The sequence below is a fragment of the Myxocyprinus asiaticus genome, chromosome 34, assembly GCF_019703515.2.
Source record: "Myxocyprinus asiaticus isolate MX2 ecotype Aquarium Trade chromosome 34, UBuf_Myxa_2, whole genome shotgun sequence".
Lineage (NCBI taxonomy): Eukaryota > Metazoa > Chordata > Actinopteri > Cypriniformes > Catostomidae > Myxocyprinus > Myxocyprinus asiaticus.
The window spans coordinates 25,969,414-25,987,936 of NC_059377.1; the positions used below are offsets into that span (position 1 = coordinate 25,969,414).

An 18,523-nucleotide genomic window follows, 5' to 3' on the forward strand; every position below is an offset into this window, starting at 1 on the left:
GGATGAACTAGAACAGAGATTGCGAGCCAGGCCCTCTCATCCAACATCAGTGTCTGACCTCACAAATGCTCTTCTGGAAGAATGGGCAAAAATTCCAACAGACACACTCCAAAATCTTGTAGAAAGCCTTCCCAGAAGAGTGGAAGCTGTTATAGCTGCAAAGGGGGGACCAACTCGATATAAATGCCTATGGATTTAGAATGGGATGTCATAAAAGCTCCTGTAGGTGTCATGTGTAGGTGTCCCAATACTGTTGTCCATATAGTGTATCCCAGTCATTCAGAAAGGCAGGGGCGTAGTGTCCAGGGGGATGGGGTGGGGGGCAGGTAACCCCTCCCAATAATCAAAACAAGCAAGTACAACCCCAGATATTTATACCATGATCAATGGAAACATGTAAATGCTTTATGTTGCAACCCCCCTAATGTTCAAGCCAAATCTACACCCTTGCAGAAAAGTATTAGTCGGAGTGCATGAGCTCCACATTAGCATCTATGCATGCAGTTATGGGAAAGTTTCCAGCTTTATACAAAGTGCTGCAGCCAGCTCGGGTAACAGACAGCATGGAGGGGGTGTTGGGATTACAGCACTCCTCTGCCTTACTGACATACAGTAGCTAGATCACACTGACCATGTGTTTACGGTACTACGGTGGACCTAAGAGATTGTTTAGGACACTTGTCATGGCATTAATGCATCATTCTAATGGACAAAACTGGAGTACAGAATTCAAATAGAATTTTCTACATTACCTCCTTTGCACCTTTACAGATTTATGTATATGCTTTTGAAAAATCTACTGTAACAAATTTTCAATCTCTCTTGCCTTCAGTCAACTATTGCAATGTTATCTTAGGTTTACTTTTATATATTTTTTCAGTGTTTCTAATTTCCTTCTTATTCTCTTTCTGGCCCTTTAAACAGAACACTGAACCTTTTTATGCATTAGTAAATGTTTTTTTTTTTGCTAACTTACATGATTGGTAACTGCTAATCTGAGAGATAACTTGATCTATAATATGTATGTTTAACTCTGACATGAATGTAAAAAGAAAATAAATCCAGATTTTGTTTATGAAAAAACAGGTGTAACAAATCTCTATAAGAATAATATAAATCTTTATAATTTGATCTATTTTCTGGCACATCATAAATTTGTGTGAACTTAAAATGAAAATTCTCACCCTCATGCCATCTGTGTATGACTTTCTTTCTTATGAAGCTATCCAGTTGGTTTGGGGTGAGAACAGACCAAAATCTAACTCCTTTTTCACTGTACTTATTGACAGCAGACTCCTTGGTGATTATGATTTTAAGCTTGATTACACTTCCAATAGTGCCATCTAGTGCTCTGCGCATGCATCAAACACTAGGAAGTGTAATTGAGCTTGAAATCCTGATCGTGCCTAGAGACTGCAATTACAAGATGTACAGTGAAAAAGGAGTTATATTTTGGTCTGTTCTCACCCAAAACCAACTGGATCACTTCAGATGACATTGATTAAACCACTGGAGTCATGTGGATTACTTTTATGCTGACTTCATCTCCTTTTTGGACCTTCAAATGCTTGATCATCATTCACTTGAATTGTATGGACCTACAGAGCAGAGATATTCTTCTAAAAATCTCTGTGTCCAGCAGAAGAAAGAAAGTCATACACATCTTAGATGGCATGAAAGTGAGTAAATAATGTGAGAATTTTCGTTTTTGGGTGAACTATCCCTTTGAATGAAAGTGCTGTCAACTGGCCCATCTAATTACAGAGTCTCATTTATCTTTTAAAATCAAATTTGATTTGCTATAATAAACCCTGTGGCTGTCATCAGCCAAAATGTAAAAACAATGTAAATAGTAGCTAACACACAAGCATAAAAATGTAGACCATATCTAAAATCAGTTCCACATTCAGCAGGATGCACTTCACTGCAAAATTAATGATATGGTAAAGTAAAATATAATAGCCTAATTATGACAATGAGTGACACTTTCTTAGAGTAGTATGGTCTAATATTCACTTATACAAAAATACATTTTACTAGGGTCCAGATGTGTCTGTCAAAATCAGGCAACATGTAAAATACTAAGACAGCGAGCTATTTTATCATGTTAGGGGCTGTTCACACCGAAAAGAAGCTTGACACAGCGCAATGAATAGAACAGTATGTGTTTTTAACAGATGAAGTTCTTTTTAACTTGACACCTGCCCAAGACACTAAAAAACACGGCGCAGTGGTCAAACACATTTGTCAAGCGCATGTTTACATAGGAGAACAATAGAGCACAACAGTGCCCGCCCACTTTTTCAGTGAGTTCCGGAAGTATTTTTTCCAATTTATTTCTTCCATATACTTTTAATAAAATCCTAAATACAAGTGTTCAAAGCCATGAACCAACCCAACATAAACTTTATTTTGAAGCCAAAAAGTATTTGAAAATCAGACAAAAAGACAAAGGTGTACTGACCGTCTTTCACGAGTGCGCAAACTACAATCTTATGAAGCATAGTGAATGACGTAATCAAAAAAAAACTATGTAAATATATAAAACTAATGATTTTAGGTTGTTGATTAGAAGTATAGAACAAATATAGTTTATGTTTATTGTGAAATATTCCGATATATTCAAATATATAAGTAGTTTTAATGTGAAGGGATACAGACTCGTTTGCATCATTCACAGCAGTAGTGTAGTCTAGGGCATACTCAGGCATATGCCGTATGCCCACCTATAATATATTTAAGTGTTCAGAGATTCTCTCTAAAAACACACGGATTTGTGGGGGCTCAACTGATGGCACTGGCAGGACAGACAGTCTGACTAAGCTGATCCACCAATCAGAACGTTCATTTCAGATGCGACTGGATATTTACTATTAATCATATTTTCCGTTTCAGTAAGGGGCGGGACATTTACAGCGTCTGATGCACAGGCATCCCTGGAGTAACCATAATTTGCATTGTAAATTTGTTTCCCTGCTAAACATAAATATGTATACATATACACTGACGCCAAAAGTTTGGAATAATGTACAGATTTTGCTCTTATGAAAAGAAATTGGTACTTTTACTCACCAAAGTGGCATTCGCAATGTATAAGTCAGGACATTAATAATGTAAAAAATTACTATTACAAGTTGAAAAAAAAAATGTCATAACTTCTTAAGTTGCTTCGAAGAGTTCTCATCAAAAAAATCCTCCACGTGCAGCAATGACAGCTTTACAGATCCTTGACATTCTAGCTGTCAGTTTGTCCAGATACTGAGATGACATTTCACCCCACACTTCCTGTAGCACTTGCCATAGTCTTATCGGGCACTTCTCACACACCTTACAGTCTAGCTGATCCCACAAAATCTCAATGGGGTTAAGATCCATAACACTCTTTTCCAATTATCTGTTGTCCAATGTCTGTGTTTCTTTGCCCACTCTAACTTTTCCTTTTAGTTTTTCTGTTTTAAAAGTGGCTTTTTCATTGCAATTCTTCCCATAAGACCTGCACCCCTGAGTCTTCTCTTTACTGTTGTACATGAAACTGGTGTTGAGCGGGTAGAATTCAATGAAGCTGTCAGCTGAGGACATGTGAGGTATCTATTTCTCAAACTAGAGTCTCTGATGTACTTATCCTCTTGTTTAGTTGTACATCAGGCCTTCCACATCTTTCTGTCTTTGAAGACTGTAGTGTACACCTTTTGTAAGAAATCTTCAGTTTTTTGGCAGTTTCAAGCATTGTAAAGCCTTCTTTCCTCAAAACAATGATTGACTGATGAGTTTCTAGAGAAAGCTGTTTTTTTTTTTTTTATACAATTTTTCATCTAATATTGACCTTAAGACATGCCAGTCTATTGTATACTGTGGCAACTCAAAAACAAACACAAAGACAATGTTAAGCTTCATTTAATGAACCAAATAGCTTTCAGCTGTGTTTGATATAATGGCAAGTGATTTTCTAGTACCAAATTAGCAATTTAGCATGATTACTCAAGGATAAGGTGTTGGAGTGATAGCTGCTGGTAATGGGGCCTGTCTAGATTTGATCACAAATGACTTTTTTCAAATAGTGATGGTGCTGTTTTTTACATCAGTAATGTCCTGACTATACTTTGTGATCAGTTGAATGCCACATTAGTGAATTAAAGTATCAATTTCCTTCCGAAACAACAAAATCTGTACATTATTCCAAACTTTTGGCCGCCAGTGTACATTTATATTTAACGTATGCAATTAAACTTTGTGAAAATACTGCATGTTATTGCATCTGTGCTAGTTTGATGCTAGTAATTTATTTTAATTTTCTTTTATTGCTGTCTGTGGTGCCTTTTTCTCATTATATCAAATAATTTTAATTTATATTTCTAAATAGGAAAACAATTTCACTATACACAGAAAAGCACATAATAGTACACAAATAAAACAATAAAGTTGAAAATAACTGATGGCTTCAATCGATGGACAACCTCGGAGTATAGAAAAAATGTATGAGATTTTTACTTCTGGAACCAGACTTGAAAAACATTTGGTGTGAACGGCCCCTAAATGATTTTAAAAGGATAGTTCACCCAAAAATGACAAATCTCTCATCATTTATTTACCCTCATGCCATCTCAGAAGTGAATGAGTTTCTTTCTTCTGCTGAATGCAAACAAAGATTTTTAGAAGAATATCTCAGCTTTTTAGGTCCTCACAAAGCAAATGAATGGTGACCAGAACTTTGAAGCTCCAAAAAACACATAAAGGCCTCAAAAAAGGAAAAAGTGGTTTAATCAATGTCTTCTGAAGCGATTAAATAGATTTTGGGTGTGAACAGACAAAAATATAACTCCTTTTTTACATCTTGCCATTGCAGTCTTTAGGCACGATCATGATTTCAAGCTCGATTACACTTCCTAAAGTGCCATCTAGCACTCTGCGCATGCGAAGTGTAATCGAGCTTGAAATCATGATCATGCCTAAAGACTGCAATGGCAAGATGTAAAAAAGGAGTTATATTTTTGTCTGTTCACACCCAAAATCTATTTAATCGCTTCAGAAGTCATTGACTAAAATGCTGGAGTCTGATGGATTACTTTTAAGATGCCTTTATGTGCTTTTTGATCACCATTCACTTGCATTGTGCGGACCTACAGAGCTGAGATATTCTTTTAAAAATCTTCTGGGATGGCATGAGAGTGAGTACATGTTGAGAGAATTTAATTTTTTTTTAATGAACTGTTTCTATAAATCGGGAGCCGTTCCACTAGGCGGCGACACACTTTAATAAGAGAAGTTTAAAATCCTCTTTCTGATGTGACGTAATTCTCTCTGTTTCACTATGGCTTATAGGCCAGTCTTTAGAGGTCTCAGTAAATAAAGATATTTTACTTTACCAACGGCTTATATAGAACTGACACCCATATCCATAGTGATCGATCATTGACCGTTGTCAAACGTCTCAGAGATGTTGTCATGGGAACGTACTGACAGTCGGATAATGTGATGTTGGGTGAGTACTACGTGGACGCTGATGATGTGTACCGTGTTTGGCTGGAGCTTGAACACACTTTCACTGTTTATACAATTGTAACTCGTGAATTATCCTACCTGTTTCTAAATCTGTATACCATTTGCCATGGCATGAGTCGGAGACTTTGTTGTTTCTCCGTTTACATATAATACTACCGTTGTGTTTTCCTACACGAAGAGACGATGCGGTAACACTTTACAATACGGGTTTATTAGTTAATATAAGTTTACTACATTAGTGAGCTAACAATGAATATTACTTTTACTGTAGTTATTAATCTTGGTAAATGTTAAATGCCAACATACTAATCCTGTTTAAAATTCAAAGTTGTATACGTAAACATTAGTGAAAGCATTATAAACTATCATAAACTAACAAAGAACTATTGTATTTTCAAAAATTAACATGAAACAACATTAATAAATGCTGTAAACATTTTGTTCATAGGTAGATCATGTATCATGTATTGATCATTGGTGCCTATGGCATTAACACTAGGTAGGCAGCTCACTACGTTTTGAGACATTAAATATCAAAATTGTTTTGCTATCAAAGTCACTTTATTATTGTATTCAAAAAGTCATTTATTGTTTATTACTCGCAGTTTTCTTTAAAACGCAGCATGTGTTCCGACTGATCACGTAAATAGCGTAAGTAATGAGATTATCTCAATCCAGATAAGAAGTCCGATAGCTGTAAAGATGTTGCTGCAATGTGCCTCTTTATCAGCATTTCCATGAAAGTTTGATCTCTTCATTGTAAAATGTGTGTCTCTTCTTTGGGTATTTAGTTTTTTTTTTTTTTTTTGCTGATCTAACAGAAAGATTCATCTCTACTGAACGATGAACCACCAGTAAACACCAGCTGTGTTACTTTATAAACGCATGTGCACCAGAGCAATGGAGAGTGACTGTAGGATCCCCATGTCATGTCTGAGACCCCGAATCCTGGCCCTGCATGCCTTATTTTGGGGTTTAGTGTCTCTAAGGTGAGGAAAACTGCAGATTACGACTCATCTTCTTGGCCTGTGCATTATGCACCAGAAAAAAGCTGTGATCACATGGGTATTCATTACATGTTTACATTTTCTTATTTCTAGAGTGTTTGGAGCCGCTCTTCTTAGCGATGAGAAGGCTGCAGGTAATTTAAAAAAGAAAAATTGATTTAATTAGCAACTGTCCTAGTAGAGATTTGAAGATATAATAATAATGCTTGTGTTTTTGTTTTACAGTTACAGTTACAAAGGCAGTGACTGCACCATGTTGGCAGATGGAGGAGTTTGTGGTGGCTAAAGAGTGCAGTGCATGTGATGGTTTTCAATCGGTGAGATTCTGGGTGAATGGTGGTAAAAGAAAAAAGTTGAGCGTTAAATCTCGATGTGTTCAGTAAGCTGTAGGGTTAATGAAGTCTTTGTACTGGATTTAGCTTGCAGTTGTCTTCTACTGGTTTGCAATAAAAATGTATGTCTCCTTTGATATAAATAAAATAAAATAAAAAAAAAACGCGCTCTGCAGTAGAATGGGTATTACATTAGATTGATTCAGAGAAGGTACACACATTTAGTACTAGAGTTCAACCGATATATCAGTTTTACCGATTAAACTGTGCTGATAGTTGCTCTTTGGAACTATTGTTTATCGGAAAAAATCAACGGCAATAGTTGCCAATAGTTTTTTATTATTATTATTATATATTTCTCCATATTTCTCTGTGGCCAAAGCCTTTAATGTGAGGAATATATAGGTTATAAAAAGCTTAATTTGGTGAGTATTTAAATATAGGGGATTGTAACAGAGCAAAGTCACGGTCACCATCACTGTTTATGGACTTAATCACGATTATTAATACAAAATATGAAAATATACGTCAAACTTACTTCTCTGTCTGCTCGTATGAATGTAACACATCATAAGAAAGTGTTTCACTGCTGTTCAAATGCACTTTGGATCGCATCATTTATATGTATAAATGTTTTCCATCTGAAAGGACTAAATATTAAATGAAACAAATGACAATAAAATGCAAAGTAATCTCTTCGGTAATCAAAATACTTTTTGAATGTAACTGTATTCTAATTACCAATGATTTAAACTGTAACTGTTGTGGAATACAGTTACTTATATTTTGTATTTTAAATATGTAATCCTGTTACATGTATTTCGTTACTCTCCAAACCTGATTATCGGTATTGGCAAAATCCACTATCGGTCGACCTTTATATTATTCCATTGTAAATTGAATGAGGTTATTATAGAAGAGTACTTGTATTGTGAATTACTCTAATGCATTGATGTTTTCTTTTGCTTACCCTAAAAACCCTCTGTAATCTTCACAGAAAACATTAGCAGCATGCAGCCTAACAGGATATGTAGAGAAGATCAACTGCACCAAGTCTAACAGAGATGAATACAAGAGGTTTGTGGTTTTCCAACATAAATATTCTCTCTTCTCTTCAGCTAACAATGTTTTTCTGCTTTGTTTTATTCAGCTTTGTTTTATTAAAAAGGTTCTGAGAGTGATGTTTGGCTTTTCACTAACATCTGTCAGACTAAAGGCCCCAAAATACTTCTGAAGAAGTTCTTCTTCGTTCTTCGTTCAGGGGTAAAAATAAGTTCGAATCCGCCGAGCAACAGTATATTGTTTGCAAACATTCAGACACCCGACACACTGCTGTGGCAGGTGTTTAGAAGTACGTTTAGATATGAGGACAATCAGTAAAACTTCAACTAATGTGACATTATAATGTGCTATCAATGGCTTTATGCCTAATTCTATGAGTAGAATTAACACTAGATCAGTAAACGGTGCTTTTTTTAACCACTCGATGATTTAAAGTAATATGTGTGCAGTAGAAAATGCGCAGTTTGTCTTGTTTACATTCTGAATTCATGATGCTAATGCATTAACCTGGCCATAATATGCACCAATTACACTGTTTTCAACTGCAATGAGTGGTGTATAAAAGAGTGTTAATGTTCAGAATACAGACAAAAGAATGATGATAGGCATATCTTACTTTCGGCATATGTGTGAATGGTTTTCACTGCAGAAGGCACAGGAGTGAAGCAGCATATAAAACAAGAGTAAATGGGCACTTAAGAGTATTTGAGTATATTTGATTTCTTTTGTAGACTAATTAAACAAAAAATGCATGATGAACGATCATACAGATATAGATAAATTTGCACCACTTCGCTAAAAACTCTACACGTCGGTGTGTTCATGTTGACCGATCTAAACTGACTGAACACAATGAACGGGAATTAGCTGCCGGCCTCAAAGTAGGTGGAGCTCCAGGTCACACCTACCGATGATGTGGACCAATGGCAGGAAGATGGTGTTTAGCAGCTGTTAAGAAGTTTTTCTAAAAGTTCCCTTAGGCGAGCTGTTACGAACTACCAAAACTGATGCAAAAACCTTCTTTTTGGCCAGATTTTGTTCCAAATGACGTCAAACCTGTTCTTCAATTTGCATATGAAATATATCGGGGCCTTTCACCACTGAATGAGACCACCCCTCTCTCCAAAATCTTGCTTACAGTACATTTAAAGGGATAGTTTACCCAAAAATTACGTTTTAAACTTGTATGATTATTAAAATGTCTTAAATTTCGAGTTGCTTCCCATAAAAACCTGTCAAATGCTTTTAGAAGATGTTGAGCATCGCATGGACTATTTTAATGATATATTTAAGGTCCTTTTTAAAGCTTGAAAGTGAGACCTTATTCACTGCCATAGTATTGAAAAGACAGACCAAGATATTCATCAAAACATCTGTATTTTTGTGTTCCGCAAAAGAAAGTCATATGGGTTTGGAACGACATAAGGGCGAGTAAATTTTGACTGAATTTTAATTTTTTGGGTGAGCTATCCCTTAAAGCCTGTCAGATTCAAACTGGAAATTAAGAAAAATTACAATAATGTAGTACTACCTTTTGTTCTGTTTTCCCGTCAGCTGTCGCTCTACCAAAATGGAGGAGCACCTCTTCTGGAAATTTGAGGGCACCATGCTGACTCTCACTGTAGTCTTTGCAATACTGGTGGTTGCTAGGCAACGGTCACTTGACCGCCAAGCCTCAGACAAGGTTCGTAGACAGATAGAATCTATTTAGTAGATCAAAATGTACTAAAACCTAAAGGACATTTGCCAGACAGGTGGCCTGGTGTTACAAGCTCTCAGCAAAGGGCATAACCCAACAGTTCATGGTGGCTTCCAGGCTTGATCACTGGTTTTATCTTACTGGATGCACAAGAACAAAACTCTGATTGGGTACAATGTGCCCTTACTCCCCAGCCAGACATTATTTGTGGATGCTGCATCCATGCAGGATTTACCTTTACCTATAAGATTGTCAAGTGGACTTTTATTTATCTGTGAACTTCAAGAATTTGAAAAGTGGAACACGCATCCAAATCCACCAACATTATGCAAGACATTTGTCCAGTCCCTGTTTTGTAACAGAAGATGAACAGCTCTGCAAATACCTGTTATTTAAAATGCTGTGAAGGCCGTGTGCATAGAGAGTAAATGGAGGTGTGTGTTGTTTTTATACAAATCCTAAAGCAGATCAAAGTATTGAAACAGAATTATCTGTATGGTCAAAATCCTGAAGCTAGACATTATTTGTTGGGGTTTTGTTTTGTTAGATAGGATGAGTTTCAGTGAATCTGAAAGTTTTGATGGTTTGTTGTTTGGCTCAGATATTTTGGAAAGTGATAGCATTCACCCGATTTCCCCTAAACTGAAACATGCATCCATCCACTAACATTACAGTGTTACTTCAGTGAACCTAAAAGTTAATTTATTAGTCTTATACATGCAGTTGTCACCTGAAATATCTTTATTTTGAGTATATTTTTTGTTTATTTTTTGTTTGTTTTTTTACAGTTTCTTAGAGACTTGCAGGTGCCCTATATTTAAAACATTTTTAGTAACACTTTACAGTAAGGTTCTATTAGTTAACTACATTAGTTAACATGAAGTAACAATGAACAATACTTTTACAGCATTTATAAATCTTGGTTAATGTTGATTTCAACAAGTAGTAATACATTTTTTTTTAAAGTTGTATATGTTAACATTAGTTCATGCATTATGAACTAACAATGAACAATTGTATTTTACCAAAGATTAATAAATGCTGTAAAAAAAACCTATTGTTCGTTGTTAGTGCATGATACCTAATGCATTAACTAATGTTAACGAATAGAACCTTATTGTAAAGTGTTACCAGGTTTGTTTGTTTTTTATTTGGATATGGTATTATTTTACTTTCAGTCTTGGCCCTCTTGAGTGAAAGCAAGTGTTTTATGTAAAACTCTGTGATCAGATGTCTTTGTTTTATATCTCACAAATACCAGCTCTGTACTCACATCTGAATGATATATGCAAGACTGCATTGTAATGTATGTTAAAGTTGCTTAACTTTGATGGGGTGAAAAGGCAAAGATGTATTAAAATCAACCCAACTTTTTTTTTTTTCATATTTCCTTGAATTTTATTTGATTTTTGTGTTTGCCTTCATTTGTCCAGAATGTTGTCACAAAATTACTGATGGAAAATTGTGCATTTTGCCATGAGAAAAGAGAAGTTACAAACTCCATAAGAAGAAATGAGTGCACTTTGATCCTTTTGGGCAGGAGCAGATGTGACCATGCTGGGAATATCTCATTGCAGAACAGAACTTTGCTGTGTTACACTAGGGAGGAAGAAATAGGCAGAAGATAAGATATATTTTCTTCACAATAGATGTCTGTACAAAGTGTATAATACATAGTCCTGTACAAAAATGCAAGTCTTTCATTTAAGTATGCACACAATTGACTAGGGTTTCCCAACCGGGGTTTGCAGATAATATTAAAAATAAAAGTGAATAATTTGTGATTAAAATGTATAATAATACATTGAAAATGTAATAAAAACAGACAAGAGAACTATTTCAAAAGTAACCATTTCAAGAAGTTTGGGGAATTTATATTTAGTTGAATATTGACATAAAATACCAGTAAATAATCAAGTAGCCTAAATTAGGTCATGGGGGTGCAAAAAGCTTGAGAACTGCACTGTTTGCTTGTACGACAGTGTACATTGTATTTTAATTTTACATGAACCTTGAGATAGTGACAATTTACTCCGATTAGCTCTAAATTATTACTCCCTCCCAAATTTTCTTAAAGTAATATTCCAGGTTCAATACAAGTTAAACTCGATCAACAGCATTTGTGACAAAGTTTATTACCGCAAAAAAATTATTGACTTGCGTCCCCCTTACAGTGGAAGTGTATGGGGCCAACCTGTAAACGTTAAAATACTCACTGTTCCAAAAGCATAGCCAAAAGACAAACAATAGGAGTGTTAACACAATTTTAGAGTGATAAAATTACTAACATTTTCTGTGTAAAGTTATAGCCAATTTTGCAACTTCGTTGCTATGACAATGTAAACAAATCCTAAAATGACTGTAAAAATTACAATTTAAACAACTTTAATGCTCAAATAATACATGGGTTTTAACAGAAGAATAAGTGTAAGTGCTTTTATAAAATTTTAAGCTTCAAATTTCTGCTTTTAAACCCTCAAAAATCTGGCCCTATTCACATCTATTGTAAGTGCCTCACAGGCTCACAGTAACCTCCATATTTGCTTTATTAAAGAAAAGGACGGACGAGTTGAAAATATTTTTTGTGGAAATGAACATTATTACACAAATGCTGTTGTCGATTGAGCTTAACTTGTATTGAACCTGGAATATTTAAATTCTTTGACATACAATGGCAGCCAAAAGTTTGGAATAATGTACAGATTTTGCTGATTTGGAAGAGAGTTGGTACATTAATTCACCAAAGTGGCATTCAACTGATCACAAAGTATAGTCAGGACATGACTGATGTAAAAAAACAGCACCATCACTATTTGAAAAAAGTCATTTTTGATTAAATCTAGACAGGCCCCATTTCCAGCAGCCATCACTCCAATACCTTATACTTGAGTAATCATGCTAAATTGCTAATTTGGTACTAGAAAATCACTTGCCATTATATCAAACACAGCTAAAAGATATTTGGTTCATTAAATGAAGCTTAACATTGTCTTTGTGTTTGTTTTTGAGTTGCCACAGTATGCAATAGACTGGCATGTCTTAAGGTCAATATTAGATCAAAAATTGTATAAAAAAAAACAGCTTTCTCTAGAAACTCGTCAGTCAATCATTGTTTTGAGGAATGAAGGCTATACAATGCTTGAAATTGCCAAAAAAAACTGCAGATTCCATACAAAGGTGTACACTACAGTCTTCAAAGACAAAGGATGAACTGGCTCTAACAAGGACAGAAAGAGATGTGGAAGGCCAGATGTACAACTAAACAAGACGATATGTACATCAGAGTCTCTAGTTTGAGAAATAGACACCTCACATGTCCTCAGCTGACAGCTTCATTGAATTCTACCCGCTCAACACCAGTTTCATGTACAACAGTAAAGAGAAGACTCAGGGGTGCAGGCCTTATGGGAAGAATTACAAAGAAAAAGCCACTTTTGAAACAGAAAAACTAAAAGAAAAGGTTAGAGTGGGCAAAGAAACACAGATATTGGACAACAGATAATTGGAAAAGAGTGTTATGGATCTTAACCCCATTGAGCTTTTGTGGGATCAGCTAGACTGTAAGGTGCGTGAGAAGTGCCCGATAAGACAGCCACATCTATGGCAAGTGCTACAGGAAGCGTGACGTGAAATGTCACCTGAGTATCTGGACAAACTTACAGCTAGAATGTCAAGGATCTGCAAAGCTGTCATTGCTGCATGTGGAGGATTTTTTGATGAGAACACTTTGAAGTAGTTTAAGAAGTTCTGAAAAAAAATTTCAAGTTGTAATAGTAATTTTTCACATTATTAATGTCCTGACTTTACATTGTGATCGGTTGAATGACACTTTGGTGAATAAAAATACCAATTTCTTTCCATAAGAGCAAAATCTGTATGTAACAAGGTTAAGATGGGCAAGGAGGAGATGGGAACCGGCTGAACAGTCAAAGTAATATTTAATGAAACAAAAAGACACAAAACACATACAGCAGCTGCCTGTGGCTCTCCCGAACTGCCGCATCTGGCTCGGCCTTATCCCTCTCCTGGCTGATTAGCCCGATTGGGGGCCGGCCTTGCGCACTCACGGCCCGGCCCCGCCCTCTTCCTCGTCACACTGTACATTATTCCAAACGTTTGGCCGCCCGCCAGCGTATGTGCTCTCAATTCTTAGCTTTATACTGTCCTCTCTCAAACTAAATAATGCATTGAGGTTCTCTGTCAAGGTCTATGTTAATCTTTTAAGCGTTTATACAGTTTTAATCTGTGTCGTTTTTGTGTAACATATGTGTTTTTTCTTATGGTCTGTCTTTTCATGATTCTTTAACAGGCCTATTGCATACCTAAAGTTACATTCCTGTATTATATGCCAATAATTTTGCCACAATATACGGACTTAAATATAGTGCATTGGAAGAGCCAAGTACCAGAATTGTTATCCTCCTCCTTTTCAGACGTCTGCATACACCCGGGAGACGATTAAACTTTTTCCTCAATGTGGGCTCGACCTGTCTTTGAGGATGTTGCTGATATCCTGTCGCAGGTCTTGTCTGTAATGGAGAGCATGTGTTTCAGATGACCCAAAGCTCTGAAGGTTTCGAATAGAGTCTAACATCCACGTGCGCAATATTGTTACTCACCATTTCAGTCACGTCGTCTATGAAAGGTCCCATCGGTACATTGTCTGGTGGTCTTCCGTCCACATAGATTATTTTGGAATACATGTATAAAATATAGTGAAGCACAACGAGAATTAAAGATACATTTGACATGGTGTTTTGTATATTAGAGTCACGTAGTGGTGCTTCTTGTGTCAAAATCGCCGGCGCGAGGATTCACGTACAGGCTCGTGGGATTTAAAGGTTCTAACCTGCTCCTACGTCACTCTAGGTTGATCACTATGATGATCAATTGAGCGGCTTGATGGGATTTTCGAAGAACTGTTGAGTCTCATATGTAAATTTCACTTATGTGTCTCACCTTGATCCATTGTTAAACTTCAAAGAATTTTGTTTTGATTTCTAATTATGACCACATTATAACCTGTTGGCAGTGCTGGGTAGTAACGGATTGCATGCAATCTAGATTACGTCATCAGATTACAAAAATCAAGTACTTGTAATTAGATGACATTTCATAAAAATACTCCTTTTTTTACTTTTATATTTTTCAATTCTAAATCAGCCTACAGGTGATGTATGTTAGAGTAGACCTTCTCATGACCATTAATTATACAATTTACTAAAACACTGCTGATGAAATACTATGTCTACATCATATCCAGTGACTCTAGACAAAAAAAAAATTTAAAACCTGGAAGACAGTATTTATTTATTTTTAAATCCTCTTCAGAATAATTCGCACCATATTTTTCTTCCATCTTGGCTAAAACAACCATATCCGTTAAAATGTGATTTTGTGTTTCATGGCCCTTTAAAGAATATTCAGTGTTCAATACAAGTTAAGGTCTATCGACAGCATTTGTGACATAATATTTAGTACCACAAAAAGTCATTTCAATTTGCCCCTCTTCTTTAAAAAAAGTTACAATTTAGGTTACAGTGAGGAATTTTCAAGTGAATGGGGCCAATCCGTAAACATTAAAACACTCATGGTTTCAAAAGTTTAGCCACAACACATATACAATATGAGTGTTAACATGCTTTTAGTTTGATAAAATTGCTTACTAATCTTTTCTGTGTAAAGTTATATCCAATTTTACAACTTTGTTGTCATGACAATGTAAACACTGTAAACCCCTAAAATATCTAAAAATGACAATTTAAACAACTTTACAGCTCAAATAATACATGAGTTTTAACAGAAGAATTAATATGTGCTTTTATAAAATTATAAGCATATTTCTGCATCACATTTCTGCTTTTAACCCTCCAAAAATTGACCCCATTCACTTCCATTGTAAGTGCTTCACTGTACTTTTTTTTTGTAAGAAAAGGAGGGAGGATTCGAAAGTTTTGTGGTATTCAACATTGTCACAAATGCTGTCGACTGAGCTTAACTTGTATTGAACCCAGAAAATTCCTTTGTGTCTATTGTTATTTTACTCACTAAAAGACAAATAGCAAGTGCAACACTTAAAATCATATCAGTTATCATATTTTGATTAAGTACATTTTCTTAAATGCATTTAAGCAACATTATGTCAAAGTAGTATAGATTATCCTACTCAAATGCATGTGAAATCAAATAAACATGTGTGAGGTCAGAGGTAATCCAAAAGTAATGCAAAAATAATCAGATTTGATCCAAGAGATTGTTACTGATTGCAATTTTAGTCATATAGTTTGTAATCAGTACCGGATTGCAATTCAGAAGTAATCTACCCAGTACCCCACTGCCTGTGGGCAATTTTCACATGCTAATCCTATTTGTTTCAAAGAGGATTTAATCAGAGACAGAAGGAGTCTCTGTTAAAGTCCTGGTCAAGTCCAACCTTTATTTTGCTATTATTTTAGGTTTTATCAAATGTACAAGTAGGCATTTTAACAAGATCATTCATTCAAATTAACAAGAATATAAGAATATTCTCATTCTAGAACACATTCTCCTTTTTGTCCATCAGTCTATCCTAAGAAACTCTTATTACTTTATTAACAAATTTTATATGGATAGAACACAATGAAATCTAGTTGTGACAAAAGGCTCTAGAATTGTGTTGCTTTAGTTGATTTTAAGTAAACTGACCAAGCAAAAAATCATTTTTTTGAGTCAAGTTTTACTTATTTAGGTCTGTGATGGTTGATAGCTCTTTTGTCACTTATAAGTGCAACTTTTAAGACCATCAAAATGTCTTTTCATTTCAGTGACTGTTTTTGCATAAATATCCTGTCAATTTATTTAAGATGCCAAAATGACAACATACTGCGTTCCTACTCATTTCTTCAGATTAATTAAAACTAAATGCACTGATTTGTACAATATAGTAGGCTATCTCTGCTCTGTCAAGAGAGAGATCCAACATTAGAGAGAGATGCTCTGGGGCATGGAACAGAACCTAAAAAACTACAGACGCATCGCCACGAACAGAGCAGAATGCAGGTGTTATTTTAACACGGCGTCTAAAAAGACGCTGAAAAAACAGCATAGATAAACAATTTACATAGAAAAACAATTAAGAAAATAGCGTGGACAGGCGTTAGGTGTGAACGGCTCCTTCTTGGATATTGTAATCTAAATTATAGAACTCACAGCATTAATCTAACAAATCCTTGTAAATCTCTTCAAGAAGTGAGCAGAAGGTTTGCATAGCCTAGTCGTTTGGGACATTACAAGTCTCTCTAGTATCCAATGATTCATGGTGATTCGAATGAATTAACACGATTTCCAGCAGTAAAACTCGAGTTATCCCTGAGTTACATCTCTCTAATTGGCACCTGTTGATCATAAACTATTGCACCAGCAAGTAGCTACTACATGGAATAATACACTTCCATTCAGACCTTTTTCTACCGATGTTTTACGATTTTATTTGAACATATACAAATGATAAACTTACAGTTGCAATATGCGCAAACAGTGAGCATTAAAGACATTTTATTAACAAAAATATGCACGTTTGATCATAAATATGTCTTATATGTAGAATTACGAACAATACAGCAGTATCAATACAGTACACCACCTACAGTATGTAGTTTAACATGTAGAATGCAACCGTTAAACAGATGAGGTGTCGCAAGCCTTGGTGTCATGAGTTCTTTGCACAGTGCTGCCTGAGGAGGAAGAGAGTCGCGCGAGCTCCATCAGTAGCAGCGCAAGAAGAACGTGTTGCAGGCGGTTCCACGCAGACAATCACACAGTCGCCCGATGCGTGGTCCATGCTTCATGGCGCAGCGCTCCCCCACGTCGCACTACGAGACAAGGTGCACAACAACAAATGATGAAACCTATACTAAGGGGCTGTTCAACCCGAGCACATATACATAACTACATGCAAAGTTGAAATTCTATTTAACTTTACACAGCGTTACAAAAAAGACGCGAGACGCTGAAAAGCACAGCGAAAGACGTCCGTCCAGCGCATGTTTACATAGAAAAACAATTGGAAAACAGCGGGGACGGAGCAATACGCGTTCGGTGTGAACGGCCCATAGAAAAACTTTCAAAAGTCTAATTTGTTTACCCTTGGTATGACGCTAGCTTTTTTCTCCACAGATATCCGATTGTCCTGATCTCCATCCAAAAGGTCCTCGAGCGCCTCAGCCTGAGTATAAACAGAGAGAGAGAAAGAAAGAAAGAAATATTTACGGAAAACTTCAAATGTTTAAATCCATGCCATTAAGATACTTGAACGGTGCTATTTTGCCATACTATCCAAATCAAATATTTTTCGGGTTCCTGTGAAAGTTTTTACATCAACAGGTGAAATCAGTAGTCAGGAACTGAGTTTTCTAACACTTCTACGATGTGTGCAGTCTTAACACTCTCATTTAGTCTCTTACCAGGTCTCTTTTGATGAACTGCTCCTCATGCGAGGACAGTTGGTTGTCCGGTGACATCTGACCTCGGCAGGCGCACAACAGCGACAGGCAAACGCTCAGGTATACCGCCGCTTTGACGCTGTCCATGGTGCTGAATGTTTTGCCGCGAATAAATAGATATAAAGTCCAATTTACTAGGTAGTATTTTCTGTTTCTGAGATTCCAGCGTTTTTTGTCGGTGCTTGTGCTCTTGCTAGTGGTTGCTATTGCTTCAATGGGTTGCTGGGAAACTTTCTCTATTTATACGATTTGAGTTCCTGCTACCTGATGTATTCATGTAACGTCACCACATCCGTAATCAGCCTTTTTTTTTTTTTTTTTTTTAGAACTAGTGAGTCAGTATTTTGGTCAAGAATGACACGTCCCATAGAGAGAGAGAGAGAGAGAGAGAGAGAGAGAGAGAGAGAGAGAGAGAAAGAAAAGTGGAATGCAGAAGGGGATACA

The 18,523-nt window shown here is 36.0% G+C and overlaps 2 protein-coding genes across 2 annotated transcripts; one reads left to right on the forward strand and one right to left on the reverse strand.

The window, feature by feature from the left end:
• Window positions 1-5,289: 5,289 nt before the first annotated feature.
• Window positions 5,290-12,265, forward strand: LOC127425359 (protein JTB-like). The gene is made up of 6 exons (XM_051671281.1): window positions 5,290-5,479; window positions 6,321-6,488; window positions 6,600-6,640; window positions 6,732-6,823; window positions 7,836-7,915; window positions 9,455-12,265. The coding sequence occupies exons 2-6, from the start codon at window positions 6,385-6,387 to the stop codon at window positions 9,609-9,611; spliced, it is 474 nt and encodes a 157-aa protein (XP_051527241.1). The 5' UTR covers window positions 5,290-5,479; window positions 6,321-6,384; the 3' UTR covers window positions 9,612-12,265.
• Window positions 12,266-17,025: 4,760 nt separating this feature from the next.
• Window positions 17,026-18,276, reverse strand: LOC127425360 (cocaine- and amphetamine-regulated transcript protein-like). The gene is made up of 3 exons (XM_051671282.1): window positions 18,041-18,276; window positions 17,722-17,802; window positions 17,026-17,449 (listed from the first exon to the last, which is right to left on the reverse strand). Exons 1-3 carry the CDS (start codon window positions 18,164-18,166, stop codon window positions 17,342-17,344), a joined length of 315 nt encoding a protein of 104 aa, XP_051527242.1. The 5' UTR covers window positions 18,167-18,276; the 3' UTR covers window positions 17,026-17,341.
• Between the last annotated feature and the right edge of the window lie 247 nt (window positions 18,277-18,523).